The sequence below is a fragment of the Ambystoma mexicanum genome, chromosome 10 (assembly GCF_040938575.1).
Source record: "Ambystoma mexicanum isolate Mex_15411 chromosome 10, UKY_AmexF1_1, whole genome shotgun sequence".
NCBI classification, from domain to species: domain Eukaryota; kingdom Metazoa; phylum Chordata; class Amphibia; order Caudata; family Ambystomatidae; genus Ambystoma; species Ambystoma mexicanum.
In genome coordinates, this window is record NC_090932.1 from 917,044,150 (window position 1) to 917,062,512 (window position 18,363).

The 18,363-nt window shown below is 43.7% G+C and overlaps 1 protein-coding gene across 1 annotated transcript in view; it reads left to right on the forward strand.

Annotated features, from left to right (window-relative positions):
* CCDC39 (coiled-coil domain 39 molecular ruler complex subunit) overlaps positions 1–18,363 on the forward strand; it is a 933,141-nt gene that overhangs the window by 345,128 nt on the left and 569,650 nt on the right. The window contains exons 9-10 of the mRNA XM_069618669.1: positions 11,949–12,081; positions 12,571–12,765. Coding sequence (XP_069474770.1) covers positions 11,949–12,081; positions 12,571–12,765 — 328 coding nt within the window. The remainder of the gene's footprint in view (positions 1–11,948; positions 12,082–12,570; positions 12,766–18,363) is intronic.

An 18,363-nucleotide genomic window follows, 5' to 3' on the forward strand; every position in this document is an offset into this window, starting at 1 on the left:
TTACTAGAAAGGGGTCAAAGTGGTCATACAGGGGTCTAGTAAAATCCTCTGTACAGTTTAAAGTTTTGACCGGCAAAAGATTGTAAAGTCAAGGGACGTGAATCCCGCATCGTAAGAAAGTAGAACAAAATGTGTGATTAGCAAAATTTGCGAAGAGTAAACCCGACGGAGGGACGCCAGTGAAAATAGGCGATGTCTAAAGTCCTGAGGTACAGTGTGTTGACTAGGGATGTAACGGTATTACGGTATACCGTTAAAGATACCGTGAACCACTTAATTGAACAATAATAACAGTCACATTGTTTATACCGGTATACCGTTCATACCGTTAAGTGGGCTTTTCAATCTGATTTGGAAAGGCTGCAGTAAGCAAGTTCTGCACAGTCTTGGTCTTGCACTGTTGGATGTGCCGTCTGCTAAGTAGTTTCAGTTTGAGCAGTTTTTAATGCCATTCCATAAACCACACGTTCCTGACACAAAAGCAATATGTTAGCAATAGGAAGAATAAATACAGTGCCAAGAAGGAAGAGGGTTTTTTTTTTTATGTACATTTTTTTTAAAGCGCTCACACAGCCTGCGGGCATCGAGGCGCTGTTAAAGAAATTGGTTTTGTTTATTTAGTTGCGTAATTGTTTTTGTCTTCGTTGCGTATTTATAACGCACTTAAGCACCCAGAGGTTTCTAAGCGCGGACCCAGGGATCGAACCTGTGTTGCTTCGTGTCGTCTTGCTTCCAAGGCACGCACGTTGCCGCAGAGCTATCCTCCCGGGACTTTGGGTTGGTGGCTTTGGGGTTTATATATTTATAATGGATAATGTTTTCTAAACATATGACAATGGGGGATTTGCCTGGTTCTTTCATTGAATTTACATATAATAAGTCACACTGCGAAATGTAATCATCTCTGTGGGTATTCCCGGCTGCCATACCAAAGGGTAACATGTCTGTGATTACTGAACACCTTTTGGCCCGGAAGTAAACTAAAGGCTGTAACATAAAGAGAGAGTTTGTGTGTGTGTGTGTGTGTGTGTGTGTGTGTGTGTGTGTGTGTGTGTGTGTGTGTGTGTGTGTATGCGCACAGGCGTATACTACCATCAGACTCCATTGATCTGTGGCATGCAGATTATCAAGATGGCAACATGTTCATCTTCACCAGTAGCCAGTGGGGGGAGCTACAAGCCTAAAGGACCACTTAAGAAAAGCTATTCAGTTTGCTTTGCCAGTTGCAGCAGCCCCCCCCCTTTCCACACGTGTTTGTGTTTGGTGGAAGCAAGGGGTGGCATTTCAGTGGAAAGTATGTTGAAAAGCCCAATTCTGGCCCTGTTTGCCTGGTTTTGTTTGTGATGATAAACCTGACAATTTATGACCTTTTAGAAAATATTTGTTAAGATTAGTTTACTCCACCTGCTATACCGCGATAACCATGATATACCGTCATTTGGCAAGAAGGTTATTGTACCGTCATAAAACTAATACCGTGACACCCCTAGTGTTGACAAAGGTGAACCTGGCAGGGAGATGTCCACAGTGAACTGTTTAAAAAGACATTAAGTTAAAAGACATTGGGATTTGTGAATCATGGTTTAAAAAGACATTAATAATCCTGAATGTAACAGGAGAAATTGATTTGTGAAAAGCCGTAGTGAACCCGACGGAGGGAGGCAAACATTTAAGAAATGGTCTGAGCCCCGAAGAGGGGGATCCAGGGTTGAGAAGCCATCACCCCAACAACACGTGAAGGCAAGCAAGAAAACGTCTTTGAAATACAAGCCAGAGTGAATACGACGGGAGGGAGGCTGATATATTTGGCTGATATATTTGAGGCGGGTCTGAGCCCAGAAGAGGGGGACCCAGAGGTAAAGAATCATCACCTCAGGTGCAAATCCAAAAGGAACTTTTAATTTGAATCTATCAGACCATCAGAAGTAAGAGAACCAACCACCGAAGGTCTTGATATCACTGAGAACTTTTTGTAGATGTGAGCCCGTAATAGGGGGATCCAGGGGTGAAAAGGCATCACCCAACGTGGAAGCAGAAAGGAACTTTTGTTTATTATTTTGGAACACATGAGATCCTCAGAGGTAAGAGACATTTTGTAGAAAGGAGACCACTGAAGGTCCTGATAGCTGAGAGCAGAACTGTAGTCTCGTGCTGGGAATGCTCGAGCGTGTGCTGTGCTCCGGAGTCCTGCCTTGTAACATGGGGAAGCGAGACCCGACTACTGCATACTGACGTATTGTGAACACTTCTTTCTTTCCTGTGAACCCTATACCACACTCTAAAACAGAGGGGGGGTCTGGGAAACTCTCTACCAGCACAAACCAACCCATTGACTTGTTCTTGGGTAGATGGCTCCTGGGAGAGTCTCAACCAAGTCTTTTGCTCACTGTTCTTTTCACAGAGAATAAATATCCCTGCATATCAGTCCAGGGACTGGGGCAGTCCAGCACCGAAATGCTAGGCAATTCTCCACTGAACAAGAGAGCCACAGCAACCCCATACACGTGTTTCAGCCTAGTTGGGCATCATCAGTGAGGTGAAGCTGTGCCTCTCTAAGAGCAGTGAGCAAAGGGTCCCCGTCTGGATTCCCCTGGTAACTTGGGGTGAAACCCAAAGTTACTTGATATACAAAACAGAGGGGGGTCTGGGAAACTCTCTACCAGCACAAGCACAGCCCATTGACTTGTTCTTGGGTGGATGGCCCCTGGGAGAGTCTCAACCAAGTCTTTAGCTCACTGTTCTTTTCACAGAGAAGAAATATCCCCGCATATCAGTCTTTGTCCTGCCCACACACTGTTTGTATTTAGCGTAAGAATTGACATCACTCCAGCTAACGGCCTCCTCACACGCAAACACTGACCCTACATCCATGTTAGAGCTCTATAACTATACTCTCCTAGAAGCCATCAACAAGGTAGCACCCTTGAGCAACTGTAAACCGAAAACCCAAACCAATAGCGCACCTGAACTGGTTGTACACTGCCAATCTTAAAGCCTTATGCTCCACATAAAGAGCATCTGAGACTGCCTGGAAAGAAATACCTTCAGACGGAAACAAACAGCACTTCACTCCCCTTTCTAAAAAATACAAACAGGCCATTCTTCAAACCAAAAGCGATGCATACAATGAGAGAATAGAAAAGCAAATTCAGGGACAAGAAAGCTTTTTGCTTTCTTATGGGAACTCGAAACACCAGCTCCCTCACCTGATAACTGCATTAAAGACCTCCCTTGGTGCTCGAACATCCAAAACGCACTCCTTGACAAAATCTCCTTACTCCGAACCAAAATCTCAGCAAAAAAAAACCTCATCAGCTGACCAGGCTCTAGACAAGTGGCCCTCGCCGCCTATCTCCACTCCCAGGTTTGAATTCGCCCCGGTCTCGATTACGAGACTACCAAATTTATTAAAGGCCTGAAACCATCCAGATTCCAAGGAGACATTTGTCCAGCTTCTTTTGTGAAAGACTGCAGAAGAGCTATCCCCATTCATTACAGCGCTAATCAACAACTCCTTCTCAACCGGCAATGTGCCAGAGAACCTAAAAGAAAGTTGGGTTCTCTCCCTCCTCAAGAAGCCATCATTAGTCGCCAACGGTCTCACTAACTACCGTTCCATCACGACTGTACCTTTCCTCCTCAAAATACTTGACAGAGCAGCCTATCGGCAAAATCAAAAATACCTTGGAAACTCGCAACCTCCTCGGGCTACGCCAATCGGGCTTCCGCCCTGGATACGGAATGGAATCCGCCCTCCTTGACCAAAAAATCCAAATGGATGAAATCAAAGACTAGGGCAACCTGGCCATCCTCCTCTTACTTGACCTCTCAGTGGCCTTTGACTTGGTCAATCCCATAATCCTCTGCCAACAACTCCCCTCAGCTGCCCATTTGTCAACCAAAGCCATAGCATGGATAGAATCATTCTTATCTAACTGCACAAAGTCTTCTCCACCTCTTCGGCAGCCCCCCCAACCCCAGTCACTTGCGGAGTGCCACAAGGCTTGTGTGTCTCACTGACTCTATACAATGTCTTCACTTAGCCCCTCTTTGACCTCTTAGATGACCTGGTTGTCACCTACACTAACTATGCGGATCAAGCCAAATCCTCCTACCTATCTCCGGCAACTATGACACTGACTCCAACGCACTGAGCGAAATATACCAAACCATTCAAGCCTGGATGGCACGATATGGATTTTTCCTAAATGATGAGAAAACGGAACTGCTCCTTATTGGCACACAATCCCGGTTAAACAAACTGTACTACTCCTACAAATCCTTTATTACCGATGGGAACACCATCACCGTTGCTAAAGAGTTAAAAGCCCTAGGAGTATACCTAGACTCTGCGCTATCCCTAACTAGACAGGTAAATGCTATTGTGTCGGCAGCAGCACACATTGCTAAACTCATCAATGCCTGCAGTCCCTTCCTGACCACTGATAGCTGCATCACATTTGCTAGAGCTCTCATACTATCCAGGATTGACTACTGTAACTCCCTCTTTGCAGGTTCCAACTCCCGCAATATAAAAAAAGACAGGTCATCCAGAATAATGCTGTTAGAGCCGCAATAAACATCCCTTAAAAAGACCACGTCTCTACATCCACTGGCTCCCTGTCCAAGAAAGCATCATGTTCAAAACGCTGTCTCTGACCCACAAATGTCTATCAAACACTGCCCCAACCTACTTATCCAGAAAATTATCCAAAGCCCAATCAGACCTACGCGGGCTGCCTACTCGCACCTATTAACCATTCCCTGATACAGGTGTCAGAAGGCTGGAGGTAGCAGCTTCCCTGTGATCGCTACCAAACACTGGAATGCCCTATCTCTAGCTCTAAGATCAGATGCCTCCTGTTGGTCCTTCGGCAAGGGCCTCAAAACCTGGCTTTTCCCCCAAAGTAATTGAACTAGTACAATTCTTCACTCGAAACTCTGATCTATGCAACATGTATATACCACCTATGCTTGTAACCTTTTGTAACCACTACTTACATGTAAACCAGCACAACATGTATGTACCACGTATATTTGTAACCTCTTGTAACCACTACTTACATGTAAACCAGCACCCAGATGCCCTTGGGTTCGGTGCGCTTTATAAATATCAAAATAAATAAACCCTGATGGTGGAGCCACCATCATAAGGGCAAGGGTGTGTGATGTATCCCAGGGTATCATCACTGCTTCCATGTGGGGAGCCCCTTCCAATGAGGCTGAGGAGGTGGGACTTCTACCCAATAGTACTCTTGGGGGTGGTACTCGGCAGGAGGATCTCGTGGGGAGGGAAACCCCTATGGGACCAGTGACAACTATTTATCGAGAACGCTGTACACACACAGCACCCACACCTCTCCTCCACCACCACTTTCTCTATCCATACCATCCTTTCCCCTGTGTTTCTGTAAAGCTACCGAGGTAGCTACCACTGAGATGAGAAAGAATAGGGAAAGGTTCAAGCAACGAATGGTTAACTCTACTGAGATGAGGAAGAGCTGCAGAGCCCTACTGAATGGACCATAGAACCAACACGCCAGTCTAGACAAGGACCAAGTAAGACAAGCATACTGATAAAAAGGCAGGAAGGACTACCAGAAAGGGTAGATCTTCACAGGAGGAGCCAAGAGCCTGGAAGCTGCCTGGCTTGGGGCGAAGAGGAGGATGCCAAACGGGACGCAGGGACAACGTCCCTTTTCGTTTTGCAGTCAGCAGACTGGAGAGAGTGCTGGAGGAATGGAAGCAGGGTGGAAGCAGGGTGGAAGAAGGGTGGAAGCAAGTCCCTGAGCCACAGGCTCTGGATAGAGACTCCAACAGCACAAACTCTACTGCTATAGAGCCGCTGCAGGGAGAAAAGAGTGCGAGAGAGGAGGCGAGTGGGAAACTGTACGGAGCAACTGGAATGCTCTTTGTCTGGCGAGAAGCCTAGTAACCAGGTTCTGGGACCCCAGTGCTGTGTAGCCGCTGCAGAAAGCGCCGAGCCTTTTAAGACGGTCCCAAAAAGTCCCAATCATACCTAGAGGAACTGGAGTCAGTCCAAACCAGACTGAAATGAAGAAGTAGACAAAATGTGAGTGAAACCCAGCTTTATTATCACTCAAATAAGGCAGGAACAGCAAACCAGCATTCAAATCTCATCACTCTCCACATGCTTATACACATACACCTTCTTTCATACTACAAATGTGTCATACATGGCATCTTGACATAATATTGGTTTACAAAACCTACGGGGAATGGGGATAAGTTAGTGGGATTGACCACATAAAGACCCTATAGTTGTTGAACATTCTATTGGGTTACAACTCTCTGATGGCTCCACCTAGGACCCCCGCTATTTTGATAAAGGTAAAAATAGTCAGTCAGTCAAACTTTTATTTGACAAAAAACCTTTAAGTAAAACAGAAACATTTAAAATACATCACATAGCATTTAGTACAAAGTTCTAAGACATGAGCTATAGGCTAAACAGTGATCTAAAATACATTAAAAATAAATATTTTCAAGGCTAAAACTGTATAAAAAAGCCAGATCAGAATTGTTGGATTCAAGCCAGGAGAATCAAATAACCCCACTTGGTTGATCAAGTCTTACAATAGCTGACAGATATTACTGTCTAAGAAGCAGGACAATCCCTACAGTTGATGGTTCCAGAATCGTTCTTGCGAGGAGGGCCATGCTCGCAGCCTCGCAATTTTACACCCAAGTTACACTTCAGATCTCATTGACTCTAGTGTGGTTACCTGTTAAAAGAATTTGATTTTCGATTATGACTATGCTCATGCATCTCTTCATGTTAAACAAATTCCGAACTGATGCCTTCTGGGAAGACTTCATATATTACCGTGCAATAACAGACCAGGCTTCCAACAAAATTGAACAGAGATAACGATAACACATGCAAATATAAAATTGTGTCAGTGTGTTATTTGAATTCCCATAGTGGTGGTTTTCAAGGTCTTCGATCGTTGGAGCCGCACTGTGTGCGTATACCTTACTGCTGCAAAGATAACATGCGGTCGCATTGACTGTCTTAAAACCATCATGGCTTTATCTACGTTGCAGATCCGTACTACCCTCTAAAAGCGCCTTAATTTCAATGTATAAGGGAAAATTAGCATATAATGACTAATTGTTTTGTTGGCCAACCTACACATGGGACACAGACCTGAGCTGTTGTCAGTCCAGGATTTTGTAAAAAAAAAAGCTGTATGCAGGTACCTCAGTCTCAAATGGATTTACATTGATCGTTCGTGTGGAAGAATTATTATACATCACCCCTACAACAAGAAATTGGTTGATATACTACTTTATGGACGGCATAACTCTAGGTATTATGATAGGTTTGCTCCTTGCTACCCAATCTTGTACAATGTCAGTAGGTGTTTGTTTAATGTTTCTTTTCTTTTAATAAAGTTCTCCAGTTGGGTCAAAATAACATTTGGCTCCAGAGTGGTTTGCGGAATGGCACAATTTCAGGATGTAGCCTTCTCTTGTTGACAACCATTGTTATTTTTACAGATGAATATGCTTTTCTTTCACTGGAGAAGGGAGGCAGCGGCATGAACTTGTCTCTCCCTGGCTTGGTGGTGATGGTCAAACCAGCGTGCAAGGGCAAAAACACCTTGGTCACAGATGGGATGCTTGCAGATCTCAGATTTCAATCTTGAGTTTTTTAACCCGTTTTATTGAGTTTTCAGAGCAGGGAAAGCAGCCTCATAGTAACAAACAAACTGAAAATCAATCTGTACAGAGTGTAAACATCTCAGTTTTTTATTTTAGTGTCTTGTTCCAAAGAAGAAACAGGACACCAAACACCAGGGACGGCGCAGGACAGGAAAGAAGTTGCATTGTGTAATAATTTTAACTTTATGGTAAATGAGAAGTCGGTAGGCAGGAGGTTACAAAATTAAATATCATCTTCATGTATGGTCTAGTTTCAGGAAAAGTGGGAAAGTGTATTAACAACCCCAAGCAGTATCCTCTCATCCGCTTCTCTTAATCTACTGCCACTTAGAGCACTTATCCACTTTTGCATTCTATACACACGCCACACTGTGAGCATTCTACAATTGTCCTTGTAAGGCAGATGTCACTTATTTTACCCGTAGCGTTCTGGTCAGAGAAATTCATCTTTTATAACACGCTTAATACCAGAAACCGGTCTCTAAGCTCAGGACCCGAATTCAAACCTGTGTTGTGCTGCCCTGTCTTGCTTCCAAGATAAACGCGCTGCCCCTGAGCTATCCTTCCGGCCACAGTCCTGGCAGATGATGCCGTTTGATGGGCTTTGCCAATGAGTGCCATAGGGGAGGGAAAGGAAAAGAGAGCTAAAAAACAATGTTCTATTTCCATGGTGGTGTGGGTAGCAGTGGTGCCTGATGAGACTGTTAAATGGGTCAGGCATTAGCATTTCCCAAGAATGTGTGCAAGTAACCAAACGTAGTGAGGGAGCCCCATCCAACCAACGGTGGTTCAGTGGGGTGTTCTCTCCCCAAAACTTTATTTAAAGTAGTAGTTTCTAATGGTGCATTTTATTTCATCTGAAAAATTGGGTAAAAAAAGAAAACGCACTGTTTAGGTTCCAGGGCACCAACAGTACACAGGAGCGTTTCCCAACACATTTTCATGAAGACTTTCCCCACAATATATGCCAGTATTCTCTGAGTGTAAAAAAAACATTTTCATGATGGCTGTGCCCAAACATTTCCATGATGGTTGTGCCAATATATACTAGTATCCCCATCTAAGAATATAAACATGTTTTCTTTTCCCATGACTCCAGCAAAAATGCCACAAACTGTATGAAAACATGTCCATGTTGGCTGCATCAATGTAGGCAAGTAGGCCTATGTAAAAATTGTCATCCTTTTAGGTTTTCCCATAAGGTCAGTAAAAAATGCAGTGCCACTGCATTAAAATATGTCCATAATGGCTGCACCTAGTTAGGCCAGTATGCCCACGAAAGCACACTCATCATGTTGGCTTTTTCCTGATACCAGTAAAAATGGTATGCCACTTTATGTAAACATGTCCATGATGACTGTGCCAATGTAGGCCAGTATTCCCATTTTATTTTTTATTTGATTTGCCTTTTTAAAGCGCTCACACAGCCCTGGGGCATCAAGGCGCTGTACAGGAATATGTCTTAGTTGCGCGAAGCTGGGGATCGAACCTGTGTTACTTTTTGTTGTCTTGTTTCCAAGGTGAGCATGTTACCGCTGAGCTATCCTCCCGGGACAAGAACACTCGGCATGTTGGCTTTGCACGTAATGTCAGTAGAAATGTAATGCCTTTGTAAGAAAATAGGCTGTGCTGGCTGCATTAGTGTAGGCCAGTATGCCCACGTAAGAACACTTTTTACTAGCTTTACCCATAATGTCTGTTCAGATGAATTTCCAAAACAGCCCTGGGGTGGATTTTGGGAGGACAACCTACCCTGGTGAACAGACACAAAGGTCTAACCAAATCTAGTCAAGGTAGGTAGCAGAGCGGCAAAGCTTAGGCTCAGGAGGGGGGTGATACAAGTACACACAAAGCAATACCATACAATAATTCCAGTTAGACAGGTAAGTACAAAATTATACAATGATTTGTTAGGCCTTTAAAATACACACTAAGAAATTAAACCTCTAGGCAAATATTCTCACACACTTGCTATAAAATGCATATATACATTCACTCTTGTGAGAAAGTAAAAAAGCATATGATTCAAAACCAGTGCAATACAGGCAAGTAGTCGGATGCAGGAATCTCATTAGAAACACTTTAGAGCAACACCAAAATAGTACCCCGTACTTAATAGGTCTAGCCCTGAGATGGTTTGGTGTCTAGTGCCCTAAAGACATCAGTTCCTAAAAAAATATACTTTTCTCGTTTGCTATTATGTGATTGGACGATGCTTGTGGTAGAGTTCCAAAACGTAAGGAAAGTTCAGGTAAGTAGCTCTCTCAATCCCACTACACTAGGGTTGGCACAGGAGGGGATTCCTTGACTAGATCACCACCGATCTAAGTCCGGAAAGAGAGGGATAGGAGCAGGACTTTACACCCCTATATCCCTATGGAGGATAGGGTGGAAGAAACAAGTTTTAACTTGCCCCCTACATCCGATTTCTCCAGAGGCCACTGCTGAGTTTCCAGATTCTGTTGGGGACATGTTCTGCGCTTGGTCCGGTAAAGTGAAGCCGCAGGGTCACAGGTTCAGAGGTCACTTTCTTATGTGTGCTTTAATTTTGGTCAGCCAGTGTAGCTTACTCCCGGTTCGAAGCAATGTCTGGTTGAACACCCTTGTGAAGAAATTATCAAGACTTCTGTGGAGTATGCAACATCAGGACACCTCCAAGGAGCGAATAAGATGGGTTGCAATGGGAGTCGCCACAATCGGACGTTGACAGGCGAACCCTTTCCACCAATGGTAAGGATCTCAACCATTGAAACTGGTAGAGGTTATCTAATCATGGATAGCCACTGGCCACACGGAAGCAGCAGATTTCCCAGTGAATGGACTTCCCGTATGTGTCAATTCCAGACCAGAGAGGGCAGGAAGAAGGCCAAAGAACAATATGGCCAAAGTACAGGCGAAAATCCTGATGTGCGGCCATCTTAGAGTGCTAGCCACTCTTAGTAGGTTTTTGTGATAATTTGAAAAGAGCATGAGAAAAAGTTCAAACCCCGGTCGAAAAATATTGCAATTGTAACTAAAAAGCCACGAAAGTTAAGGTTATGAGGATTCAAAGTATTCTAACCACACTTCACTTTAGGGTTTTGTGTGCAGCTTTAACAATACAAGAACATCACTAAGGGAGACATTGTCACCAACACTGATAGTCTTATTGACTAATCAGTTTTCCCAAAAGAATGAGCAAAAAGTCTACGGAGGTATAGCAGAAGGCTTTACTTGCCTCCAAAAAGTCAGGTCAGCAGTGAAAACAAAGCAAAAAGAACAGGTGTCCCATAAAAGTCTATAGGAGAAAAGCTCCAAAATGAAAATATTTCTTAACACCAGTAAAAACACTATACCACTGAAAAAACATGTCCATTCTGGCTTCACCAATGTAAGAGACTATGCCCATGTCAGAAAATATGTTGGCTTTGCACATAATTCCAGTATACATGCTATGCACACACTGTAGGAAAACATATTTATTATTTGCACCAATATAGGCTCCACCCCAAATCCACATAAGAACACTCATGTTGACTTTTACCATAATGTCGGTGAAAAAAAGCTATGCTGCTTTATGATAACGTGCCCATTCTGACTGCACCAATAGAGTCCACCGAACCCCTGGAATCAGAAGCTCACTTCCCAGCCTGTTCCGACATACATTCATAAACATTCAAATACGCATCCATACAACATGCACACTGATACCTCATTCTTGCACTCACTCATATACACTAACATACACACTGACTGCACCCTCATACACACGGCCAAATCCTTGCATGCATACATATGTACATACACATAGCAAATTGTATTTATTTATTTTTAGATAAGAGAGGAGCAGATGGTGGGAGTTGGAGATGGACATCAGGTGGCTGGTGGGGCTGGTGCCAGGAGCGCAGTAAAGTCCATTTGCTGGCCAGTTATGGGAATGCTTGGAAAGGGGGCTTGCTTCATTGTTGCAGACTCTGATCAAAGCACTCCCGTTGGCTGGCCCTCCAGCCTCACTTCTAATGAAAGTTCCAACCAAAAATGGAGGATACATCAAATTGGGCCCAACAAAATTAACAGAAATAATGTGTAAGATTCCTTATTTTGGTTTAAGAAACATCATTTACTGAGGTCATATAATGAAAAAAGGACACAACTATTGAGATCACTAATATGACTTCATGTTAATGTAAATATATGAATTTAATCAACAGATTACCTACCTGATTTGCCAGATTTATCAAAAAATGACAGCTTTGCTAAATAGTGTCTTGTTTCTTTAGAGTTATTGTTGTGAAGGAGCAAAACGAAGCTCTGTCAGATAAGCTAAAGTGTGTGAATAATTCTACACTGACTACAGAAGAAAAAGCGAAGCAGATTGATGAAATGTTAACAGAGGAGGAGCAGTATCTGAAGGTACAGAAACATTATCATGATATACGAGCAGACGTTTCCGTGTCATGTTTAGCTGTCTGTAAAAAATGTTATTCACCCTATTCTACAAACTATAGCTACTAATGAAGATATGAAAATGCAATGCTGTTGATAGAGAATTATCATAGATGCTCCGCTATTCAAATCTATACATACCGTTGTTACACAAGCTCCCTTTATGCAATATCCCATGTATACACTTATTTCAAAATTAAATGTAAGACACTCTTTCTAATAATTGGGCAAATCTTAAAGCACGGCTAGTTTGAATGGAATTAGGGGCATAACGTGTTTATTTGATCAGAAATTTGATACTGTATTTGGTCTTTTATTTATTGCTCTTGTGAGTTCTATCTGGTGTCACCAGTTACTACTCACACTTTAGAGATGATGCAGATTTCGTTGTGTTAACAAAGAAAGTTTGTCAGTTGATATGCATTACTGTTTTTTAATGTTTCTCCCCATTTTCAGGAATTTGAAGTTCAGTTGAAACAGCTGAGGGACCAGCATTTCAAGAAAACCGAAGAGCTTCATACTCAGAACGCAAAAGAGAAAAATCTTATCGCTGAAATCAGTGGAAGCCGTGCAGCTCTGAGAAATCGCAATTCTTTCTTGCGGAAACTTGATGGCAATGCTCTGAAACAACAGGAAATCATTTATAGCCAGGTACAATTGTTTGCATCTGTCATACATTGTTTCATAGAGTTTACATCATGTGCAGGCCGTTTAGAGTTGTAGTTTATACTCCTCACAACTGTGTACACAACATTTCTTGAGATTCTATCTTTAAACGTTGTCTCAATTCTAATTCCACGTAGCCAACTCTGCTTCCCTATCCACATTGCAGCTGCAAAAATCTAATAAAAGAATTCTGCTGCCCTACGAAAGGTGATATTACTCCTACGTCCCATCCATTTCCCTCCATGCTTGTTGAATGTCGTCATAGACATAGAAAGGACTGGAGCATGAGGTGCATTAGGCTTCAAATTATAAGACAGGAATCTGGGGGGTCCATGTGCAGACACAAATATTCAATGAAACTTTGATGACCTTTACTGGGTGTGTCAAAGGTGGCAAAAGGTGTCAAAGGTGGCAGCAGCCCGGAAGCACCACCTTTCCTCTTATTTCTTTTCAGCTGTCCTGCTTCCTGGACCACCATTCGTATTGCATAGTAATAAAATCCATCCCCACCAACGGGTGAGATGCGATATCCCCCTTATTTCAACACCTTTTCCTCATACTACCACGTAGGATATTCCAAAACACTGCCCCCGCCCCACTTTCCTGACACGAACACTTTCGCACAACACGAAAGACAACGGACTAACACCTGTGCAGTTTAACTGACATGTCCCAATACAAGGGTCAGGCTAATTCAGGCAATTGACCAGAATCACACTCATCTGACGGCCCTTTCCCTTCCACACAGGGATAAAAGGTGGAGCACGACAGCACAGGATGAGCAAGGCAAACCGCACGACGTGAGAGCTAACTCAGCACAGCAGTTCAAGAGGAGGCGAAAGACGGCACATGAGGGTGACAAGGAGAGAAGCAACCTTGCCCTTTCCGATCAAAGCCCGTGAAACCTCCACGGATGAAAACATTAGACCGCAGGCAATACCCCGCGTGTGTGTTGCAGCAGGTGTCATCTGCCACTGATTACCAAGGCGGGGAGAGACGCTTGTCTCAGAGGTACCAGCCTTGACTCCAAACAGAAGGCAAGCCAAGCGGTTCATCACAGCCGGTGAGTCGAGGGGAGAGTCGATAAGAAACCAAACTGTGTTGAACAAAAAGTAGCAAACGGCTGATTTGAACTTTGAAAGAAGCATTGTTAGAAAGGGGGAAAACCAGCAACGGAGCAGTCCGGCACCATGTGGGTGATCACGCAGGAAACTCTGGGCGATTACCCGAGGGCAAAGACTACCATAACAAGAAGGCCTTGGGAAGAGGCGAAGAGAGGTCAAAGTGGTCATACAGGGGTCTTGTAAAATCCTCTGTACAGTCGAAAGTCTTTGACTGACAGATGATTGTGAAAGTATGGGAGATGAGTCCTGTGTGGTGAAACTAACGGATGAACTGTATATCGTAAAGGTTGGCTAGAGAGAACCCAGATGAGGGATGCTAAGGAGAAGGGGCGAAGTCTAAAGTCCCATAATGAGCTGTGTATCGTAAAGGTTGGCAAGAGTGCACATGGCAGAGGTATGCTAATAAAAAGGGCGAGGCCTGACGGCCCTATGAACAGTGTGTTGACGGGAGTGAACCAACTCGAGGAAAATTCACACTGCATTGTTTGAAAAGACATTAAGATTCATGAAAACAGGAATTATTGCAAGACGAGGAGATGTGACTTGTGCCCCTTGTCATTTGGGATTCGCGCCTGGGCTAGGAGGATCCAGGGGTGGAAAGTCATGTGAACAGTCTGTAAAAGGTGGCGAGAGTGAACCCGGCAGAGACGCGCCTACAACCAGGCGCAGTGTCTGGATAACTGAGTAAAAAGACATTAAGATTCTTGAAAGACCAGGGGAAGTGAATTGTCCCCCTTGTCAGTTTGGTTCGAGGGAGAGACTGTCACGATAAATGCCCCCAGACATCAGGAGCAGGCCAGTCTACCCAGAGTACAGGCATCCATGTGAACTCACGGGGGCCCAAAAGATTGCCTAGGGGCTTCATGGACTCAGTCCTTGCGCCGTTGGCGCCAGGCTCATAGTGCCTTTTTCAGACAGATGAGGTCATCAAGTGGAGAAATCATGTACAGGCCACTGTGAGGTCTTTGAAGGGAATACTTTCTTCCAGAGGCTATTTAAACCACACCCGGAGAGCAGAACACACTTCGCGTTATTCTGCACTTCTGCAGCGTAACGCTCACCGTGCCTGCAGCTCCAGCATCCAGTCCGCAGCTACGCCCGTCTTGTTCTCCACGAACCGAACCTGCAAAAGAGAAAAGGAAAACCAGATTAGAACAAGAGCCTTACCATTTGTCATCACATTCATCTGGGAGTCGCCGCACCTGCAAGAAAAGGAACACCTGTTACCGCGCTGTACTGTCAGCAGCAGCGCCGTGGAATACTCACCAATGCTCTTTTCATCCACACGATCCCGCGAGGCACTCTGATGAGATCGCCGCTCGGAGCATCCGCATCTGCAAAGGAAAGAAAGACAACAGGTGAGCTGCACTCCGTTAAGACATTTAAATTCGCACCGCAATATACTTACTTGGGAACAATACCCGCTCGAGACCTCGCTAGTCACCATTATACGTCCCTCATTCTACAGAAGCGCCGCACCTGCAAAATAAAGAGAGGACAATTGATTAATCACATGAATGAACAATATCACTTGGTGAGACTAGTGCTTGGTGCAAAAACTGACGCTTACCTTGGCGCTACCTCGTTTCTTTCGGAGGAGAGACATCCATCTTGGGCCATTCTGCAAGAGGAAGAAACATAAGAAAAAGTGCAAGAGTGAACTATAAGACAACCTGAACTCTAAAGCATTGCATCATACTTTGGATTGGCATAAATACTTACCTCTGAGTCATTGTTGTCCGGAACTCTGCCATAAGATTACGGGATCAGTGAAGTTAACTGGTTTCTACGCACCCCTGCATTCCGAAGCAGGATGGAAAGCCCATCCTTCTTAACAATAAGGTGAGACATAATAAGAGGAACACAAGGTGGTTACGGAAAAAACAGAAGTTAAACCTCTTTACCGCGGTCGGCTAACTACCATTTTTACCACTTTAGGAAAATCCTCCTACGTGCCAGACAGACGAAACTAAGTGGGCAAGTGCAGTCACTCATCACTACACTAGGGGTCACATTGGTGGAGACCGTTGCAGTCCAGATTCGTTTGACGCCCCTGTGGAACCCAGGTGAGCGTAACAGATACAGAGCTGAAAAGTCATCACCCAAAGTTGATTGAGAAAAGGAACTTTTAAGTTGTTTTGTTGAATACGACTACAGAGGGGTCTGCGCCCGGAAGAGGGCGAGCCATGGGTGAAGCAGTCACCCACAGAACAGAACTTTGTGGGGTTTTTTTTGTTGAAAAGTATCAGTCCCTCGAAGGCAAGAGACTTTTATTGGGAAGAGACTTAACCCTCAAAGAACCTGATAGCTTGTACGGAACTGTCGACTTGTGCTGGGAAAGCTAGAGTGTGCTGTGCTCAGGAGAACCATGTGATGGTCGTCGCTTGCTCCCATCTTAGATTTAGGTTTAGGTTAGGCGTTTTTCCACTCTGCATTTCCAGTTTAATTAACACCCTTGAACTGTGATCACTTGTGTCTGTCTATACTGTCGTTGCCATGTGTTCCTTACAGTGGTTCCTATTTTACAAGCTCTGAAAGCACTTAGGCCATTTTATCTGTGCAATTGACATAATTTACTTGTATGGTAAGCACTATGTGTGCACTTGTCTGAAAGTCCATCGTGTTTGAAGAACTTGATACAGAATGCACCCCCAATTTTCCTCACTTACTGTATGTCATTTGTGAATCGCATGACAACTGAATGTGGCTTCAACACCCTAATTCTGCTTTTTAGTGTATAGGCTACACTATCACTTTGTATTGTAATTTGTAAAGGTTCAGTGCCCTCCTAATTTCCTTTTCCCTAAAGTGTAAAAACACTCCTCCTTTTCTGGACCTTGATGCATGGACTCTCTCTTACATAACCATCATCTAGGATGGGCTACATTCCACTATTACACCATGATATTGGAATGTGTACATATTTGTCTGCTTGGTCCATTTTTCAACACCAAGTGCCACTCCACTAGCTAATACCTTCTGTGTGCAGATTACGTTCTGGATAAATGATAACATTTCAAAAACGAGTTTCCCATTAGAGTGTCAGAAAAATAATATAGAACTTGGAGCAGTGTTGGTCCATGATGGGATTGAAGATCCTGCAGTCGGTTTTCGTTTGCCTAGCACTCGGGCAGTACGATTATGTTAAAAAGAAATCTGTCAGACAAGCTCCCAATTTCGTTGGCATCAGAAGGTACCTTGGTCTAAGAGCAACTGTCGATATGATTACAATTCTATTCGCTCTGTGGATAATAAAAAGGGAAAGGTATGCTGTTGATTTTCCCTGGCCACTAAAGCAGAGTACCACTTCAGGTTCTTACTTATCAGAAAATAATGATTTGGTAGTATTTCAAATGATAGAAACAATATGAAAACTATGTCTATGACTATGCAGGGGTCAGCAACCTGCTGCTCTCCAGATGATTTGGGCTGCAACTCTTATACCTCACCATTGACTATGCTGGCTAGGGCTGATGGGAGATGTAATCCAAAACATCTGGAGGACCAAAGGTTGCAGACGCCAGCACTAGAGCAAAGTCCTCCCAAATGTTTTTGTGATAAAAGCAACAACTTCAGAACACCGCAATGTTACAAGCTGCAGAAGTGACGTCATATGTAATTTCACCCAAACCTCTCAAAGAAACTGATGCCACATGAGCGCTGGCCAGGATGACAGGAATTGAAATCACTGATGGTAAGAAAACTACTACTGGAATAAGATTAATAAAATTACAAATAATTACAAAAACAAAAAAACATCTCTTTCACTTAATAACTATGTATTAACTAGACAATATACATGTTTTCACATACCTCTTTGTGTAGACATCCATGTATTCAAAGTTAAACGGTTACCGGCATTCTTGTCCTGCCCACTCCCCTCCTACAATTGACTTTGATTATTCAACCGGAGCTACCCTTAGATGAGAAAAGGAACCCCTGAGGATTGCCTACGTTTAGTCACAAACACACACACACACACGCACGCACACGCTGGGTCATAGTCCTGTTCTATTCTACCACTTGTACAGCCAATATTGGTGTGTATACACACAAATATTTGCACACACGGACACACACACACACACACACACACACACACACACAAACGCTCTTCATCTTAAATGTTCTGAGACAATGATGGCAGTAGTGTTTGTGAAGTGAGGTTTCACAGACCAAAACCCATATATCCCCCCCCCCCCACACACCGAAAATACACACTCAATAGTGAGTGGACCTGAGTGACAAAATTGAGTGAGTAGTTTCTTATGATGTCATCAATGCATATATCTCTAGTTTCATTTCGTAATGGGCACTTTCTTTGAAACATTTTCCGGTGAAGGGATTTTGGATTTATGACACAAATCTAAACTCATACAGTTTAGGTAGCTAAACAAACTTGTCCCGTCTCCAAAATATGAATTGGACTCTCGTACATGACACTGTTGATGGTATCACA